Source organism: Monodelphis domestica, chromosome 4 (genome assembly GCF_027887165.1).
Source record: "Monodelphis domestica isolate mMonDom1 chromosome 4, mMonDom1.pri, whole genome shotgun sequence".
Classification (NCBI taxonomy): Eukaryota; Metazoa; Chordata; class Mammalia; order Didelphimorphia; family Didelphidae; genus Monodelphis; species Monodelphis domestica.
In genome coordinates this window covers 283,884,811-283,905,381 of record NC_077230.1, presented here as the reverse complement: position 1 = coordinate 283,905,381, position 20,571 = coordinate 283,884,811, and the positions used below count along the sequence as shown (strand labels likewise).

General features: G+C 38.8%; 1 protein-coding gene across 5 annotated transcripts in view; it reads right to left on the bottom strand.

The window, feature by feature from the left end:
* NTM (neurotrimin) overlaps positions 1–20,571 on the bottom strand; it is a 1,347,813-nt gene that overhangs the window by 568,943 nt on the left and 758,299 nt on the right. For 4 of the 5 annotated variants that reach the window (XM_056825120.1, XM_056825118.1, XM_056825121.1 and 1 more), the window contains exon 2: positions 6,119–6,203. In XM_056825120.1, the coding sequence (XP_056681098.1) occupies positions 6,119–6,203 (85 nt within the window). Of the gene's footprint in view, positions 1–6,118; positions 10,898–20,571 lie in introns of those variants that run through there. The other variant, XM_056825122.1, reaches the window with a different exon arrangement.

Sequence of the window (20,571 nt, the reverse complement as noted above, 5' to 3'; positions counted from 1 at the left end):
TGTGGAAACTTAGGTTATTCATCTGTTTTTATCTAGTCATTGGATCCTTTCTGTCAAATTACTTGACTTCTGAGTACTGGATCCCAGGTGCCCATGTACCTAATAGCTACAACAGTTTGTCTCCCAAGGACCATCTGAATGTATTTTTCTGCATTTCATTCCACCTGCTTGATTATTTGCAGCCCACAGAGGGAGCTATGAGGTGGAAGATCCTAAGAAGAGGCCTGGAAGTAAAAGGATTCATCCTGGAACTACACACTCTTCTCTGAATGGCATTGCTATTCTGAACAAGTTAAGTCATAAACAATGGATCGATAGTTACACCAAGAGATAACCTCTACCAAGGGACTTGAAATTGAGAAGGTGTGAGAAAGCCTGAGTGAGACTTTGGGGAGGGAATCTTTATTCTCTTAGAAATTCTCATTATTCTGGAGCTCTATGTGTTGGTTTAATGTAATAGATTTACTATTCCCTCATGGGGACTGGATGCAGAGGGACAGCATGAGAAGGCGACAGGTCACATATATGCTTTTGTGAAAGATAGGCTTTTGCTCAGAAGAGATTAGATGGGGTGAAATCGGTCCAATGAGATCTGCATGGCTGCAGTCTTCTTACTAACACCTCTACAAGGGCAATATGACAGCAGAAATAGCAGTGAGCCAGCTACCCAAGCACATCAAAATTCAGGAGCGAGGATAGAAGTACAGCCAAAGGAGCTTGACTGTCTTAGGGAGGTTGCTAAATAAGAACAAGTAAATCCCTGTGTCCTCTTGAACAACTAAATTGTACTCAGAACTAGTTGATGCTATAGTCACTTGTGTCCTGTTCACTTTACAGACACAAAGCTCATAGTTCAGTCTACCAGTAGGGCCACTTAGTATTAACTGATCACACTGCATAAGAACAGGAGAATGAAGCCCCAAAGGTGAGCAGGAATTGAACACTATGGTCTTGTTCCTTCTCGATACTTGTTAGGTGACTCTGAGGAAATAAATCAGTTAATCATTAAGTTCCTCATTTCATCTATATGAGAAATAAGAAAACAGAGCACTTATCAGAATGCTCAAATGGAAGACAAGGAGAAGAACTAGATCTTTGCTTTCTCTCATTCTTCTGTTTTTCTGGCATAACTGACTCATGATGATCCCATTTGGGGTTTTCTTGGCAAAAAAATCCTTGGGATTTACTGCTTTCTTCTCTCTGATTTTCTAAGTCTCATTCATGCTATAAACCCTGCTTATGCTCCATTTTTTTTTCCACCATGAAACCTTCCTTAATTGCCCTGGATTTCAATAACCACTCCTTGCTCTGAAAGTATATTATTTATTCCACTCCATTCATTAGTATTTCCTACATGTTAACCTATCTAAGTATGTAGCATTTGATTTATATGTCCAATCTTCTAACCCAGATGATAAACCTCTAAAAATATAGGGACTATACTTTATACTTATCTGTATTCTCAACCATCAGGGCATCCTCTTTTACCTAGTCATTGCTTAATAAATGTTACTATTGGCATTATTGATGCCAAAGAAAGAGTCTAAATTGTTAGGTTGATTGGCAATGGAAAAAAAAAAGATCTTTCTTAACTAGAAATATGCATATCTAATAATATCAAAAAGTTGCTAGGTGGAAAAGTAGATAGAATACTGGATCTGGAGTCAGGAGCACTCATTTTCCTGAAGTTCAAATTCAGTTTCAGACACTTACTAGCTATGTGAGCCTGAGCAAGCCATTTAACCCTTTTCCCTCAGTTTCACCATTTGTAAAATGAGTTGGAGAATAAAATTCAAAACCACTCCACTGTCTTTGCCAAGTAAACCCCAATTGGGGTCAGGAAGATTTGGAAACAACTCAAAAAACAACTGAACAAAAATGTCATGGATAGGATATAAATTCCTCAATATAAAGGATTATTTCATTCCTTGTATTTATGTCTCTACTTTCCAAAATAGAGTAAGCACTCTGTAAATGCTGGTTGGTTTAGAGATGCATAGGTGATATTCAACTAAGTTCTGAGATACCTACAAAAGAAATGTAAGACATGATCATGCCCTAAAGAATCACAGGATCCTCTCTAAATCAAAAAGTAAGCTCAGAGGCCAACTATCCTAAGCTTCACATTTTACAGAGTAGGAAGCAAAGATCCAGGAAGGTTAAAGGTCTTAACATTTGAGCTGGAAAAAAATAAGACATACCTGGGAAATAAATAATAATTTCTAAGTGGTAAGTACTCAAATAAGATAGTAAGAGCTACTATAACTCAGGGTTGGGGAGATCATTTAGGACCAGTCAACAGAGAAGTCTATGTGAAAGCCAGGTTTTCATAGGTGTCTACTGAATTTTAAAATTATATTTTCCTTCATATTAGATATTACCAATTTAGAGTTTCATTTGGCATATTAATAAGAAGGTGGAAAGAAGGCAAGGACACAATTATTGCACAATGAAAAGGTCACCAAATTTAGAATTTGAGAAATTGGGTTTGAATCCCAGCTAAACTACTGACTACTTAAATATGTAATGCCAACCCACTCCCATCTTTAACATTTTCATATATAAAGTTAAAGGGGGAGGTGTCATGGAGAAGATGATCTCTCATGTCCCTGATCTAAATCTTAGGAGGCTAAAATCCTCTCCTAAATAGGGATGCTTTCCAGAGAACGATGCAAGTGTATCATGACAATATCCTTAAAGTGTATTAATATTGGAATGTGTTTACAATGATAGCATTTTATTAAAATGGTCACACACATACAGAGAGCAAAAACAAAACTTGGGCTAAAAGTCCTCTGCTGGATACAGGAAAAACTACATCCTGAACAGAAGAGACCATGGACTCTGCAATATGTATGGATTGTCCTTCTTCCTTCAATTTTGACAAGAGAGAAGAGAGAAAAAGGGAGAGGAGATAGAAGAGCAGGGGGGGGTGAGGGAGGGAGAGAGAGAGAGAGAGAGAGAGAGAGAGAGAGAGAGAGAGAGAGAGAGAGAGAGAGAGAGAGAGAGAGAGAGAGAGAGAGAGAGAGAGAGAGAGAGAGAGAGAGGATAATTGAAAAGTGAAGCAGCAATGGCTGAGAGTCCAGGTCAATTAAAAAATAATACTGAGTAAATCTGTAATCATCCTTCTCCTCTCTAAACTTAAGACTATAAAATGTTAACTGAAAGAAAAATATCCTTAGATGATACTTAGTAAAATGGATCTTGAGAGAAACACAAAAGCCAAGCATTTCCACTCTAAAGAATATGGGGAGCAGCGCAGCACTCTTGTATCTGAGTTTACACAGTTCTAAGGAAGAATCAGAACAAAGTCAAGACCTGCTAACAGTTAGGAGGCTTAGGGCTAAAGTACTGTTCCTTACCACATTCAAAAGTCTTACTGCATTACCACAACCAAAAGTCAGAAGCATTCTAAATAAGACTGTTTCCCAGCTTGCCCACTGTTCCATCTGTGGGTAGTTCTATGTAGACTAAGCCCACAATTTAAAGTGTTTCTGGGAGAGATATAGATCCAGGAGGATGGAGGAATTGAAGTTTGGGCCATGGATAATTCATAGGATGAAGAGGTGTTCATATCATGCTTATTGCGTTAAATATGACTAGTTTATACCATTTTGCCTTGAACACATTCATAAGTGGAATAACAGAGTTGACCTCCAGACACATAGAGAGACCTGGCTAGTGAGGAATAGTGACAGAGTAAGACAATACATGTGAAATTAGCTCACAACATGTGGTGTATGTATGAAGTCATAAGTGGTAGAAGGAAATTTTAAAATCAACCCAAATATACCAGAGAACACTTGCATTATTCAAGGCCCCTTACAGACTGAAAAGAAACCAAGTTCTAACTCAAGCTCAGCCCTATACTCAGACTTTGATGAATTCAACTCTTTTAGGAATATAGCTGGAATGAAGCCAGATCTAAGGAATGCCACATAAGGACAAAAGCACTCTGAGGAGCTCCAAATTTCATCACAGTTTATAATGTTATTCTTCACATGTCATTGGCCTTGAGAAATTTCATACCTTATAATCTCTCTCTGTCTCTCTAGCACTTTGTCTCTCTGTCTTTCTCTCTCTCCCTCATTATTTTTTCATTTGAAAATGCCCCTTTCCTCAATCTAAATTACATTAGAAAGGTAGATAAAAAGAGCTAATGAGTCAAATATATCACATCACTTATAAAATTTGGTATTTTGATGTTCATTATGTTTTCTGCTTACAATTTATCAATCAATAGATTGTGAGAGTTCTGTTGAAATTCATTCTTGGGTGGGAAGAAACATGTTTAATATCTATATGACACAGCTCTTAATGTAAAACCTGAAAGAGGGGAACCAATGATTAAAGGAGCCATTGGACAACTGAAATTTTGTTGTGAACATAATGGTTGACTCTTCATGAAAATGCATTATGGGATTTTTGATGCTCTTGCACAGTTTCTTTACACCACACTACTAATCTCAAGTCTGATGGCCCAGTCTTATATTAGTGAGTAAAACAATTGTTCCAATGACCCTTTTGATACTGGGCTATTCCATATAGTGTACTATCTATAGATTAACATTGACCAGTTCAGAAGTCCTAACTGGACAGTAGGAAACAAGCCATTTCCTATAAGACATAAAAGACAGACAGACAGACAGACAGAGACAGAGAAATAGAGGCAGAGATACATAGAAATACAGAGAGAAACAAAGAGAGAAATGGTAATTTGTAGTCAGCCTCACTTGCTTGGAAAAGTAAAAGATGGGAAAGGAAATAAAAAGGAGAAAGAAGTCTGGAGAGAGCCCATGATGTTGTTTGCTGCTGACTTCCAACCCATCTATTTGGTATCCAGTCCCATGGAATAAGCTGGTTTGACTTTCCCTCACAACAACAAATTCTACTTTGCTCTATTTTGGGTTAAAAGTGTGTATAGACATTTAAATTTGAAAGTTTTTGCTTCTATAACTATAATACCCATAGAGAAAATCTGGTTATGTTATGCCATACCAAATGTATCAGATAATCCTGATTTCCTGCCACTAGTGTCTCCTTTTACTTTAAACCCCTGTTCCCACTTTAATATTGAAATCTAGCCTTTGAATTTTTATAATCAACAATGAGAAAAATGAAAATATAATCATAACAAAAATGATAACCAAAATCATAATAATTGTGGACTTTAAAACACTTTGAGGTTTTATCTTGGTGGCCAACAAGAGAAGAGAAAATGTTTGACCAGGGCATATGATATTTCCCATGAACAATACTGACTCTTCACCATAGATCTACATCAATAAACCGCTTCCAGATGGGAGGAGACATTCCCTCTTTTCTCAATTGCTAACAGTATCAAGGCATGAAACTCACTGAGAATCGGCAGAGGGGCCTGGGGCCCAGCAGTATCCCTGCCAGGGAGTGCAGAATCCCAGTTTGGCAACTCAGCATGGCATAAGCAGAGTCAAAGCATCCAGACCAAAGCAGACCTCTTCACTGGGCGGGCCTCATTAACTTCAAAGAAGAGGCTTTTCATTTTCAGGCTTATCCAAGCACCTACAATCATTGCCACCAGGCTCCCCAGCACTTAAGTGTTAATGCCAAGCCTGAGAACGAATTTATCCACTTCTTTTTCTAATAGCTGATCCCTGGCCACAGATGTTCCTTACCCTAGCCAGCCAGGGAAGACTGGATTCATAGAAATAGCAGATTCCCAGCACATTAAAGCTGGCTGCTATCATCGGTACTACAAACCCAGGACAGGATCCCTATAGTACACCCAACTTCCTTCCCACAACAGTCTCTTCAGTTTCCTGTAATTTGCTCTCAAGCAGGCACAGAGAACAAGTGACATTTCTTGCCAGAATTGCCTGGCACTTCTTGACGTAGGTACTCAGTTTCACACACACCTGCAACTCCATTCACTGCCTGTTTCTCTCTCTCTCTCTCTCTCTCTCTCTCTCTCTCTCTCTCTCTCTCTCTCTCTCTCTCTCTCTCTCTCTCTCTCTCTCTCTCTCTCTTTCTCTCTCTCTCTCTCTCTCTCACACACACACACACACACACACCAGAAATCATTACAACTGAAGAGACCCACTTTCCCCCCATCACAAAGAAGCGAAGAGCTGCTCCCTACCTGAGAGTGGCGCTCTCCCCTTGCCTGACCGTCACGTTGTCCATAGCTTTGGGGAAGGTGGCATCTCCGCTGCGCACTGGCACTCCTGTGGGCAGAAGGAACAGCAGCCTGAGAGACAGGACCACAAGGAACCTCCAGGGCAGCAGCAAGTACCCACCGACCCCCATTCTCGACAGCCACAACTTCCCTGAACTGGAGCAGCGGCACCGCAGGCGCCCCCCCCAGCCAGTCACAGGAAGCGGGGCGGGGGGAGAGGAAGGGGACAGAGCGAACCAGGAGCACTCTGTGTGTTTGGGGCGGGGAGGGGAGCTCCGGCAAGTCTAATAATCCTCCCCCAAATCCAGTCTCAGCTTTCCAGCATCAGAGAACCGAATTCCCGGACGACAACATCTGAAGAGGGCTCCCTTGGTGTTCCTCCAGCAAGGGAGGAGCCGGCAGAAAAAGAAAGGATGAAGGCAGGTGCAAAGGTGTGGACACGTTTTCAGGAGAGGATTCTTCCAATTAACAGTTCAGACATGGCACTTTGGTAAGAACTAAGCACTTTGGTACTGGGGATGGGGGAAACGATTTCATTCAAACACCCACGAGCAAGTCGGTAATTCCTCAGATGGTATAGGGACAAAAAGAACGATCCCGACACTTTCTATCAAGTTTGGGAGAAAAGGTCACCACCAAGAGAGGAAGGGGAAAGCTGTAACAATAGTACAGATACAAAGTAGAGATATGTATAAAAAGCCCCCTGCTACTGCAGGGGAACATGAGACGGAGGGCGATACACCATTCACGCAGCTTCGGCACGGCACGTCCAAACCCCAGGAATCCTGCTGCAGCTCCCTCTGTTCAACTTCCTTGAATCCAAAATGCACACACTCCAGTCGCCCCGTTACATCCAAACCCTCCAAGAGAGATGCGGCTCCAGCAGAGAAGGTTGAAAGAAGGGGAGACCGCAGGGGCCACACGAAGCCGCGGCGCCCCTTCTCTCTCCCTCTCTGGGTTTAGGCAGGGCAAGATGCAGAAGATGAAACCGGCCGACCGGAGAGCCTCGCCAGAGCCACACCAAACTCAGCTGCTTCCCCAGTTTCAGCACCTCCTTCCTCCCAGGAACATCTCCGACTTGCACACGCACAGACTTCCAGGGTTGTCATGACAGCAACTCCATCACTGACCAACACTTTCCCTCCGATACAGACACACTGAACAGCTGAGACTTAGCACATTAATCTCCAGGAAGGACGGTGAGCAGCAGAGAGCTCCCACTTTAACCCCTGCAGTGCCAGCACCCAGCATAGCTGCAAAGGCTGAGACTATAGCAGAGGTTAACCCTTGCAGAGCTGTTCCCTAAATAGGAAAGTTACAATCCAAATGCAAAGTATCCCTAAGAAATATCTTTAGATTTGTGTGGATACTCGAGAATGTCTTAATCAGTAATCTGTGCTCCTTAACTAGAAAATTTTGAAACATGCACATGGTATTTTTCAATTGTTCAGATTATATCCATCACATATTCTAAAGAGCTTGGGACTAAAAGGTTCAGGATGGGTGATTAATACCATCAGATCCCAACATCCATAGGGCACACCCTCCCACAGTACAAACCCTCCATTAGGGGCCCTGCCTCCAAAAACCAAAGTTAAAAATAGCATTCAAAACATAGGTGTTAGGTATGATACATAAAACCTTAGGAGAAGTTGGTAAAGTGTTCTTGATTTTTATTCCTTGGGAGCAATGGGGGAACTCCTAATCTCTTAATGTCCCCTTGCTTTCCTTAGTATTGACATGGACGACAGAATTTTCAGGACCGAGGACCATTTAATTCCACTCTCATTTTACCAATAAGAAAACCAGGATACAGAGAGATGAATCAAATATCCCAAAGTCACATAGCTATTAAGGGTCAGAACTGGGGTTAGAAGAAGCCAAGTCTCCTGATGCCTATCCAAGCCATCTTCCACTAGACAAGACTGATTTTAGGTATATTAGAATAATGTCAGCTTTGCAAATGGGCTCAAATTAGGGAAAACCTAGGCACCTGATATATCTGTACTGAGGGTTCCCAGGTTTTTCAGAGTTGCAAACTTTTTCACAGTTGATTTCATTCTTAAACACTTTGTCTTTCAAAATCACAAAGCCCAGGGGGCGAAATGGATTTGCCTTGATCATTTCCCCTTTTCTGTAGTTGCTGTTTATCTTTGTACTTGTATTATTATTTTCCCCCTAAAGTGTTGCTGAAAGGACCTGCACTGCCCATCACAGGGTCTAGCATCCTTGGTATCTAGGGAGCACAGCACAGGCAGAGTTTACTTGGCACATCAGTGATGCAAAGCTGCTCAGCACTGAGGGCCTCCATGATGTAAGCTCTCATCATTGACCTAAATCCTCCCTCCTGATCTGCAGAAGCTGTGGTAGTGTCTACTTGGACTTTGTGCTAAACCTATTAACCTGGCTGCTAATTATCCAAGACTGTTTTATGAGAATCTGTTTTACTCAGAGGTCTTCTATCACCAAATAGACTTGGTATAATGGCCAAGGTATTATGAATAGGGGGAGGTTGGGGGGAAGGCAAGAATCATCAGAGCTCTTAGATCTCCCGTAATCCAAGTTGTGAGGTGGCTGAGAAGAGGGATCATGAAGGCTACCTTTGTCACCTTATCATCTAATCTTTAGATTTTTAATAGTTCATCATTTCAGGTTTTTAGTGATATCTAAGTGTGATATCTATATAACAATAATTGGAACTCTCCCTCTGCTTTCAGGATAGAAGATTCTTCCTGATGATAAGCTAGGTGTTGGGGTAGAAGCAAAGAAATTTGGACTTGAAGTCAGCAGAACTGTATTCAAATCCTAGTTTGGCCACCAACAACCTGTGTGTTCTTTGCAAAATGTTTTAATCTCTGAATCTGTTTCCTGAGAGGCTAATAATACCATATACCTTACAGAGTTGTTGTGGGACCATATTAATGTGGTCTTACTATCATTATTTTAGATGACTAGAAGACTGTTAGCCACATAGCAGCAGGTAAATCATCATTTTGAGGCCTGAAATAATAAAAAAGTTATGAGGAAATGATGCAGGTACTTGGGTACATGGGAGCTTCATTTTTATTTGCTATTGTTATTTTGATAGGGAGAAAGGGAAAGAAGAGGAGATTTACTTTGGCATTACTTTTTAATAGAATCTTAGGAGAGGGGTACATATATTTCATCCTTTTAGGCCACATTTCTTTTTATTTCTGTTTCTCACTTTCTTTAGGAAAGGCATAGTCAAATAGGAGAGCATCACAGAGAGGAAGACTAAAGATAGTGAGAAGACTAGCGAACATGCCTTGTCAGAGTAAGTTGAAGGACTTCACATTGTTTATGCTAGAAAAGCAAAGCCTAGTAGGGGCATGATAGATATCTTCAGATTTTTGAAGGGCTATCATATAGAAGAAGGAATAGACTTACAAAGTACCTGGCATATAGAGGCAGCTGGTAGTGCAATGGCTAGAATACGGAACATTTCTCTGATAAAGACACACTTTTCAAATATATAGAAAATTGTGTCAAATTTATAAGAATATGCATCTTTCCCCAATTGATAAATGATCCAAGGATATGAACAGGCAGTTTTCAGAAGAAGAAATCAAAGCTATCTATAATCATATAAAAATGCTCAGTCACTATCTTTTAAACCCTTACCTTCCATTTTAGAATCAATACTAAGTGTTGGTTCCAAGGCAAAAGAGCAATAAGATATAGGCAATTGGGGTTAAGTGATTTGCTCAGGGTCACATATCTAGGAAGTTTGAACCCAGGACCTCCCATCTCTAGGTCTGACTCTCTACCCACTGAACCATGAAGCTGCCCCTCTAAATCACTATTGATTAGAGAAATGCAAATTAAATCAATTCTGAGATACCACCTCATACTTATCACATTGGCTAATGTGACAGAAAAGGAAAATGATATGTGCTGGAGGAGATGTGAAAAAATTGGGACATATGCACTGTTGGTGGAGTTTTGAACTGATGCAACCATTTTGGAGAACAATTTGGAACTAATCCCAAAGGACCATAAAACTATGTATATCTTTGTCTCAATACTACCTATTAGAACTATATCCCAAAGAAATTTTTTGAGAGAAAGGAAAAGGACCTATGCAAAGAAAAATATTTATGGCAGCTTTTTTTTTGTGGTGGCAAAGAATTCTAAATTGAGGAAATGTTCATCAATTGAGGAATGACTGAACATGTTTTGGTATATGACTGAGATTGAATACCATCTTTCTATAAGAAATGACAAGTGAGATACTTTTAGAAAAACATAGAGAGAATTAAATGAACTGATGCAAAGTAAAGGGAACAGATCCAGGAGAACATTTTACACCATAACAATAATATTGTATAATGATCACCAGTGAATGACAACTATTCTAGTGATCTCATGATCTAACATAACTGTGAGGGACTTATGATGAAAATGCTATCCCCTCCAGAGGAAGAAGTCGTGGAATCTGAATACAGATTAAAGTATAATTATTTATAAAGCATAATTTCAAACTTTATTTTCCTTGTTAGTTTATTTGAGGGAGCATCTGTGCTTTTTTGTAACATTGGCTAATATGGAGGTGTTTCACATGACTGAACTTTTTATAATCAATATTAAATTGTTTGCCTTCTCAAGGAAGGGAGAGGGGAGAAGGAAGAAAATTTGAAAATTAACTTTTTAAAAATTAATGTTCATTTTTCATGTAATTGAGAAAAAAATGAAATAAAAATAAAACCACTGATTAAAAAGAAAAGAAAACTGGACCTGGCTTCAAGTCTGACCTCAGTTACAAGCATATAAACCTGAACAAATCACTTAACTTGTATCTTTCTCAGTTTCCTCTTCTGTAAAATGAGGATAGTAATAGTACCTATCTCCTAGGGTTATTGTGAAGATAAAATTAATAATATTTATAAAGTTCTTTCTAAACTTTACAACACTATATTTAGGACTAACTGTTATTATTTTGTAATAAGTACTTAATAAGTACATGTTCATTGATGAATTTAACTTGTTTTGCTTGATCTAGAGGACAGAACTAAAAGTAATGGGTAGAAATAGATAAGGACTGACTTAGCTTTGCTGCAAAGAAAACTGTCCAATAATTAATATGTCCCTGATGTGAAATCTACCACCTCAGGAAATTCTCCTTCATTGGAGGCTTTCTTTTTTTTTTTAATTTAAATTTATTTATTCATTCATTTGTTTGTTACAATAAAATATCCATTTAACTCCCTCCTTCCCTCTCCTACCCCCATTAAAGAAGGCATCATTTCACCAAAAAAAATTGTGTATATGAAATTATGTTTTATTTATTTCTATCTATCAGTTCTTTCTCTGGAGGTGGACCTAAACTAGCCATTCTTCAAATAATATTTCTGTTGCTGTGTACAGTATTCTTTTGGTCCTGTTCATTTCACTCTTCATAATTTCATGTTGGTCTTTCTATGTTTTTTCCCAAAAATTAACCTGCTCATCATAATCACTGGAGGCTTTCAAGCAAAAGGGCTACTTGTGCATATAAGTGTTCCACTGGATGATCCCAGGGACCCTTCTAGTTATGATATGCCATGATTTCCATTTTATTGACAATAAGTATTAAGTCTGCTGGAAATAAAATGATTTAACCAAGAGAAAAAGTTAGATAATGGTAAATTGAGCCTTGAGCTCAGATTTCCTGACTTCCTGTCTTTTCTCCACTATGCATACTGCCTTATTCTGTAAATGATGAGGAGTGACCTTTACAAACAGTAACAATCCATCTCCTATTCCATTTTTTAAACACTTTATTTCTTAGTAACACACCTCTAAGGAAGAAGGGCAAGGGCTAGGTTTGAGGGTTTAAGTGACTTGCCTAGGGTCACACAGCTAGGAAATATCTGAGATCAGATTGGAACCCACATTCTCTCAATGCCAGGTCTGGTGCTCTATCCATTGTGCCACCTAGTTGCCCCCATTCCACTTGCTGTACCTTACCCATCCTTCTAATCATGCTGAGCCAAAGGCTAACATTAAGGAAAGGAATCCATTCAAAGTGTCTAGAATAGTTTTGCTATGCTCCAGAGAGGGGCCCTGCGTGAATTCTCCAATGACAAGTTCTCGTCTTGGCCTTTGCTCCCTTTCCCAGGTAGGTACCTCTGAACATCTGTTTCTGCATCTAGAAATGGGAATAATGAGGGCAACCAGCTTCCCTTTGTGGCTGAACTCTATGATTAACTCCCTAGCAAAGTACTTAGAGATCCATTTAAGGTAGAAGGTGCTATATTAATAAAGTTTGACTGTTATTGCTACAATATTACTTGTTCATGGAAAAGTGATTCTCCTTTTAGGCCTCTTTAAGGCACTCAGACTCTCCCGGGCTGCCTGCTGTTGATCCAAAGATAGTAAAACCTTCTTTATCTCTGGCAGTGAAGGGAGGCATCCCAGGAGCTGCTGCCTACAGAAGAACAGCAGGATAAAGGTGACTCAGAAGGGGAAATAGCCTCTTGCAATTCCAGACTGCCTCTTGTCAGGCCCAGGCATCCATCCTTTACCAAATTTTACATTTACAAGTACATTATAATTACATTTACTTTTTACAAAAAGGAAACTGCAATGAAGACATAGGAGGCATCATAAATGCTCAAATCATTTAGAGGGTCAAATAGATGCCCCAAATTAATTCTATCTAAACTGTCTAATCTATCTTCCTGGTTCTTTAAGCACCTATTCCTAACACCACTAGTTTGGTGTCATTTCCGCAGCCTATCTGAGTTAATGAAAAGGGACTGATCAGTAAAGGCAATTTCATTATTTGTATTCGTCTAAGAAACAATTTCCTTTGTGCCTCCTGGAAAGCAGATACCTAACCACCTCCTACCTACACCCTCCTGCTTTCCCCCATCCCACTTCCCCTCTCTCCTCCCTTCCCTCTTGCATACATATATACTGTACACATAAATCAACTTGTCACAGCTCGTCTCCTGGCTGACAGCTGTAATTGCTTCAGGTTATAAAAATATCTATAGGACAATACCTCTCAGGCACACAGACACACGCATACACTTGCACACACAGAGCAAAAGAAAACAATAATATTCGCTTTAATAATTCTGTGACTGCAGAGGGAGGATCGGAGGGAATCCAGCATGGAGCTCGCCATAAAGACACTGAAATGTGACAGCAGTCAGGTAAGGAAACGGGAGCTGAGTGAGGCTTCTGGAGGTTCCGACACTCAGAAGACAAAGCAGGCTTGTTGTGGGGGCAAATTTCAAGTGACAGGCAAGCTAGTTGTTCTTTTTTTCTCTTAACTTCTCAGCCTCAGCAAATAGGGGTGAGAGGACAGATGGGCTTATTCTGTGCAGGCAAGAGTCAGAAGGAAGAATACTATCTTGAGAAATCCCAGTCCTTCTCCTTTGCAAGGCTAAAGGCCCCCCTCTCCTGGTGGAGATTTCAAATACAGACTGAAGGAAGAAAGAGGAGATTCATTGGGCCCTGCAGTTAAAGAAAGAGATGATACCCAGTTTAGCGTTAGAAGAACTGATGGTTAGCATTAGAAGAACATCTGAAATGAAATGAAAGGTTCTGAAGTTTGGACCCTGATTGGTGGAGGATGGGGTCAATCAGAGCCTTAAGAGCAAACTTAGTGCTAATTATCAAGGGCTGGGTCAAGCGTCATTGAGGAAGGAATGAACCCCAAATATTAAGAGACTGGGAGGGAAGCAAACTACTCGAGGAAGGCTCATAAGGAACAGAAATGAACTGGGGAAAAAAAGAACGGACATCAAGCAGCTAGGTAGCTCAGGGTATAGAGAGTCAGGCCTGGAGACAGGAGATTCTGGGTTCAAATCTGAGGTCAAACATTTCTAAACTATGTAACTCTAGGCAAATCACTTAACCCAAATTGCCTAGCCCTTATCACTCCTGCCTTGGAACCAACACTAAACATTGATTCTATGATGGAAGGCAATGGGATACACACACACACACACATACACACACACTATAAATAATGGACAGGGATTTGAAAGGTTTGGAAAAGCAAATCAAATTATAGATACTAAGAAAACTTTCCTTTTCCTGATATATGATGTGGGAGAAAGATGACAGATACATTAACAATAATAGCCAGTTTACCGTTTCACACTGTATAGCTGGAAGTGGCCTTAGAGAATCCATTAAGTCCAATTTCCCCATTTTTTTTAGATGATAAAAAACTGAGGCTGAGAGAAAGGACTTGCCAAAGGTCACAAAGCAAGTAAGTGCAGAGTCAGGATTGAAACTCCTCTCCTCAGATTGTAAATATGCTACTGTTTTCCCATTACCAAAGAGATAATAATACAAGTGAATCTAAATAAATAGATAACAAGAAAAGGGATGTTGCAATAAAGGATAGATATATAAATAACAGTAACAATCTTAATCCAACAAATGTTTCCTAAATATTTTCTATGTACTACATTCTTTACTGGAGTTGTGAATACAAAGACAATAGTGAAAAAAAAATTCTTGCCTTCAAAGATCCGTTTTGTTTTTCAGTTATTTTTCAGTTGTATCTGACTCTTTGTGATCGCATTTGGGTTTTCTTGGCAAAAATACTAGAGTAGTCCTGGCTCTCTTTACAGATGAGAAAACTGAGGCAAGCAAGGTTAAGGGACTTGCCCAGGATCACATAGTAAATGTCTGAGTTCAGATTTGAAATCAAGGGCTTATATTCTGCCAAGATCTAAAAATAAAGATTTCCATCCCTGTTTTTACTAATTCTTCCTCTTAGCTTTAAGGTTGGGGACATAGTTTTCTTTAGGCAGTCAGTAAGAAGGGAACATGTCAAGACCCAGGCTATTTCAGAGTCTAAGGATAAAATGTCCTCCTTTGTTTAGTATGTCTATGGAAATGTAGGAAACTACTGAGCAGTGGATGGCAGCATTGCCCAGTGTAGCCTCCAGCAGATGTTGATTGCCCATAGTACTGTGATGAAATCAGTCCCTTGCTTTATTTGCAAAAATTCCTATCAGTTGTTCTAACACCCTGATGGACAGATCCTGTATTCAACAAATTATATGTCCCTCTCAGCTAAGGAGGAGCCAGCCCGGAAGTGCTTTGTGTCTGGTTGCAAACCTCTAGATCATTTCAAAATGCTCTAGGTTCCAGAACTACCAGCGTGCCAAAACATGTGTTTTCCTCTCTCATTTAGAGACACTGTGTGTGTAATCAGTGTTCTCAGCTCCATTCATACTGAGCTCAGATGTTTTTTTGTTTTCCCCCCTGGAGGAGTAGTTTGATCCTCAGGAAACTCCTTGCTGAGTTGTGGTTACCAAAAAGAAGCAGCATTTTGCTCAAAGTCAGGAAACCTCAATATCACCAAATCTGAGTTTATTTGTAAAACCTGGACTGTGACCTGAGGAGCCTGAAAGAATGATGACCTGCTATGTCCCATCTCTATTCTTAACTAATGTCCTGGCGTTTTTATTCTTCCAAAGAGTAGAGAGTATGGGCCCAGCTTGCAGGCTCTATGTGAGAACATCCGATGTCCAGGGTAAAGGATACTGCTTTCCTCTTCCCTGCAGGGATGAGAAACTTTATTTTGCTGTGTTCTCAGGCTTCCCAAATAATAATCAAAGCCAAGCCATGTAAAGGGGGGGGGGTGATACTTCCATACTACCCCCTCTGCCCTTTTAAACACAAATATAATTTTAGATGCAGATCCTCCTAAAGGGAAACCACCCTTCCTTTCCATACATAATCTCTTTTAATCCTTCCCAGTCGTTAATGTGCCCATTTTAGGGACAAAGGAACTGAGGCATAAGGTACTTAACTGATTTTTGTGAGATCATAGGTTCACCAAGATAGAGGCCAAGATTACTAAAAAAAATGATGAAGGATTTTCTTAAAAATATTAAGAAGCTCTGCTAATCTTCAATAAATACGCTATAAATATTTAATTGGCATTTATTTAAACTTACAGTAACTGTCCCATTAAATCTAAATTAATTGCACATTAGGGAACCTTCCCCTAAAGCCTAGCTGGGATCTGGCTGTCTGGATCCCTCCCCTGATTATACACTACTACACCAGGAACCCAGCCATAAAGAGAATTTTTAACCCACTCTTTAAAGACAAGTTGATTTGGATTTCATTTTGTACTCTACTTTATTTGAATGTCTAGTGACCTGTCTTTCTCATTCAACTTTCTGTCTCATTTTTTTTACTTTGCTTTTATTTTAGTCTCTCTGTCTTCTTTCTGTGTTCTCACTACCTCTGCCTCTTTTCCTCCCTTTCAGTCCTCTTTTCTTGTCTTCATCTCTTCTAATTTTCTTATATCTTATTTTCTCCACAATTTTCCCATCTCTTTCACTTTCTCTCACCTTCCTTTTTTTTTCTTCTAGAGGGTTAATCTCTTTGTTTCTTTATCTTATTCTCTCAAATATTTCCACTCTCTCTCTCTCTCTCTCTCTCTCTCTCTCTCTCTCTCTCTCTCTCTCTCTCTCTCTCTCTCTCTCTCTCTCTCTCTCTCCTCTCTCTCCCTCTCTCTCTCTCTCTCCCTCTCTCTCCCTCTCTCTCTCTGTCTCCCTCTCTCTCTCTGTCTCTCTCTCTGTCTCTCTCTCTCTCTGTCTCTCTCTCTCTCTCTCTCTCTCTCTCTCTCTCTCTCTCTCTTTCCTTATCCCTAATTACTAGTTTTTTGAAATAACAATTTACCCTTTTCTAATGAAGACTAAGGGCAGCCGGTTTTGAATGACACAGCAGATTTTATGGGTTATTTTTATTGTAGGTGTCACATATAGAGGTTCAAGAAATATAAAAGAAACTTTGATTCCTCACTCTGGAAGGGGTGGTGACAATGTAATTGGGCAGAACCGATTTTGCTTCCCTGAAATCATCAATCAATCACCCCAGAGGTATCAGGGTCAGTATTCTTTCCAACATACTGTACTACTTCCTGCTTAAATTTGTACTTATGGACAAAATATTCCATTTTCTCTCCCTACCCCGATGTCATGTTATTATACAAGCCATTGTTACTTTTCTGTTTCCCCCTCCTTTTGCTTCAAGCATTATAAAGATAGAGCCAAAAGATACAGTAGAGTTCTGTACTCAATGTGTCTTGGGATACAATGTCTCCCTAGTCAAAGTGCCTCTTCTATTTCATATTATTGACTCTGAGAGATCCAAGAAATAATTAAACATATCTCCGTCTGCCTGTATGTCAATCTGTCTGCTTACTTATCTGCTTGTCTTTATTTATCACCATCAGGACTGAAGCAGGTTTTATAATGAATGTGCCTTCCTTCATAGAGAGAAGTAATAAGTGCTTCTCTGACTCATGCCTCCTGTTGAAGATTAGGCAAGGCCAATAGTAACAGAGAATACCCAAGGAGGAAGGAACTGCTGCAACCTGAATACTCCTGAAGATGTAGGACTTGGAAACAAGAAGACTGACTTGCTTTGCATAAATGATTAGGGCCCTCTAGCATAGAATGACATCAGCCAAAAACTTGAAATAACCAGGTCGACAAAGTTATGAATGACATAGGTAGGGTGAAGAGTGTTCATTAAACTTCATATATTTTATCTTATTTGAGCCTCACAATCATCCGTAAGGTAGATGTTTCAGGTAACATTATCCCCATTTTATATGATGAACCTGAATGGGAATTTGGGACATGGCATGATGGATAGATGGCTACTGTACCTGGAGTGAGGAAAACATGAGTTTTTTTTTTAATTTTTTAAAACCCTTACTTTCTGTTTTAGAATCAATATTGTGTATTGGTTCTAAGGCAGAAGAGTGGTAAGGGCTAGGTAGTGGGATTAATGACTTGCCCAGGGTCACACAGCTAGGAAGTATCTAAGGCCAAATTTGAACCGAGGACCTCAGGCCATTGAATCCCCCAACTATTCCCAAAACATGAGTTTAAATCTGCCCTCTGATGCAGAGTGACCCTGGGCAAATTACTTAATCTGCATGCTCTAGATTCCTCAATTATAAATTGTAGATAATGACACCTAACTTCCTGAGTTATTGTGAGAACAAAATGAGATAACGTTCATAAAGTTAAATATCAACATCAATGATGATGATGTTAATTGGCATTTGTACAATGCTTTAAGGTTTGCAAAGCACTGTATGTGTATATAAATATAAATATATATATATATATATATATATATATATATATATATATATATATATATATATATATATCCTTTGATCCTTTACTGAAGTAGACATGCAAAATAACTTGACCAGGGCAACCCAACTACTGAAGCAGGATACAAACTCATGTCACGCTGATTCCTAATCCAATTATCTTATCCATCATGCCACCTAGCTGATTTTAATTATAACTGCTCTTATCATTATTGTAATAATTGCTAATATTCATTTGATCCTGACAACAACCCTGGGAGGTAGGTGTTATTTTACCCCATTTTACAGATTGAGGATACAGAGGCAAGCAAAGGTTAAGTGACTTGTCCAGAGCTACTACCTCTAACATTTGGATACTTATTTAAACTTAAGTTTTCATGACTCCAGGGGCTCTATCCTACTGCCAAACCTAGCTATAATTTTATCATTCATGTTCATAGAACTAACAAGTGTCAGAGAAAGAATTTTAACCCAGGTTTTCCTGAGTCAAGATCAATCATTCAAATATACTATATACTGTGCTGACTTTTATTCTTCAAAATTCAAGAATACAAGGACTAAGGAAATGCCCCCTCTTGCTTTTTGGAATGTAATTTTAGTTTAGTTTTTTTTTTTTGAAGAAGTTTATCGATACAGATTAAATTTATGACTCACATGATTTGTATAGGATGAAAATATTTTTAACAGATTTTAGAGCAAGGATTATTATCCTAGAGTCCATGATCCACCTTTCCCTTTTCTTCAATTCCTAGGGGTTTATAGATAGAATTTAAAGAGTGTGTGAACTTGGATGGAGAAAATTAATTTTCACTTCAGTGTATTTGGTTTCCTTTGTAATGCTATATATTTTGTGCTTTTGAAAACATGATTCTGAGAATGGGTCAAAAGGCTTTACTAGACAGCCAAAGGGGTCCATGACTCAGAAGAAGTTAAGGACTGCCAGAGGAATTAATGAATAACAAAACTAAAGAGAAACAGGACAAAAGGACTATTTATGCCTTGGAGGTCAGCATACCCCATATTATAGTCTTTTTTATAGACCACACAATGAATATACACAGTTGCAGGGTTATCTGGGAATATTCTGATTATATATATATATATATATATATATATATGTACACATATATATACACACACATATATATGCATATATATGAAATGTCCATGGGGGTTTTTGGTCATTTTTTATATATATTTACTAATCTGATCCTCACAAAAAACCTTTCAAGGTAGGGAATACTGTCCTTATTTTACACACAAGGTTATTTTATTTTGTGTTTTGGCTTTGTGTGTATGTATGTGTATCTATACATATATAGACACACACACATATATAAATATATGTGCATGTGTATATATATATATATATTACATTTAATTCTCTGAATATATGTTGTCCACTCCCAGTAGAATATGAATTCCTTACAGACAGGGAGTATTTTTATTTTTGCTTATGTATTCTCAGTGTCTATGTTAGTGTCTAACATATAGTAGGCACTGAATAAAGTTTTGCTTGTTGAAACCAATTGCACCTAAGGTTCTGGAATTCAGTGGAAAGAGCCAACATAATTGTGATTTGCCCATTAGTTAATATAAATATTTCCCAGAGTACTCATTCAGCTGTTGGAGAAATCGACTAACAGCACTACCATAATGAATCTACTTTAATACCAACACCCAACTTGTGACCTCCCAGCACTATCTGTCCAAGAATAACATTAATAATAATCATACTATTAAACAAGGTGCTTGGTTTGCACCTGAAAATTTTGAGAAATGGTCTCATAAATTACATTCCAAGGATACCATCTTTAAGCGTTAACAGGCAGAACGGACTCTGAATTCTGGGAATTGAGCATAATTACATGGAAATTGACAAGGCACAAATGCCAAGAATTCTGTTAACCTTTAATATTTTGAAAAAACTCTCCCCTTGTAATTATCTCTTTCTTTTGTCTTAAATGTTACTGATGAATATTTAGTGGCAAAAGCAAATAATAATGTGAATGGAGACTGAGAACTTAGGTTCTGTCTGGAATCCTAGTTCATTCCAGATATTTGGTAAATAATGGAAAACTGAAAGTAAGACTAAAAGGTTGGCTGTTTACCAGATTCATGCACATTGTGGATGTTTCTTAAATAATTTTTCCAATGATTTTCCAAGTAAAAGATTGGATCTTTATGCCCTGAGTGACTTAAGAAAAGTAATTGAAACATTTGGTTTTCCAATATCTTATCTATAAAATGTGATATGATAATTAATATCCATTCATTCATATATAGGAGCAATAACTGT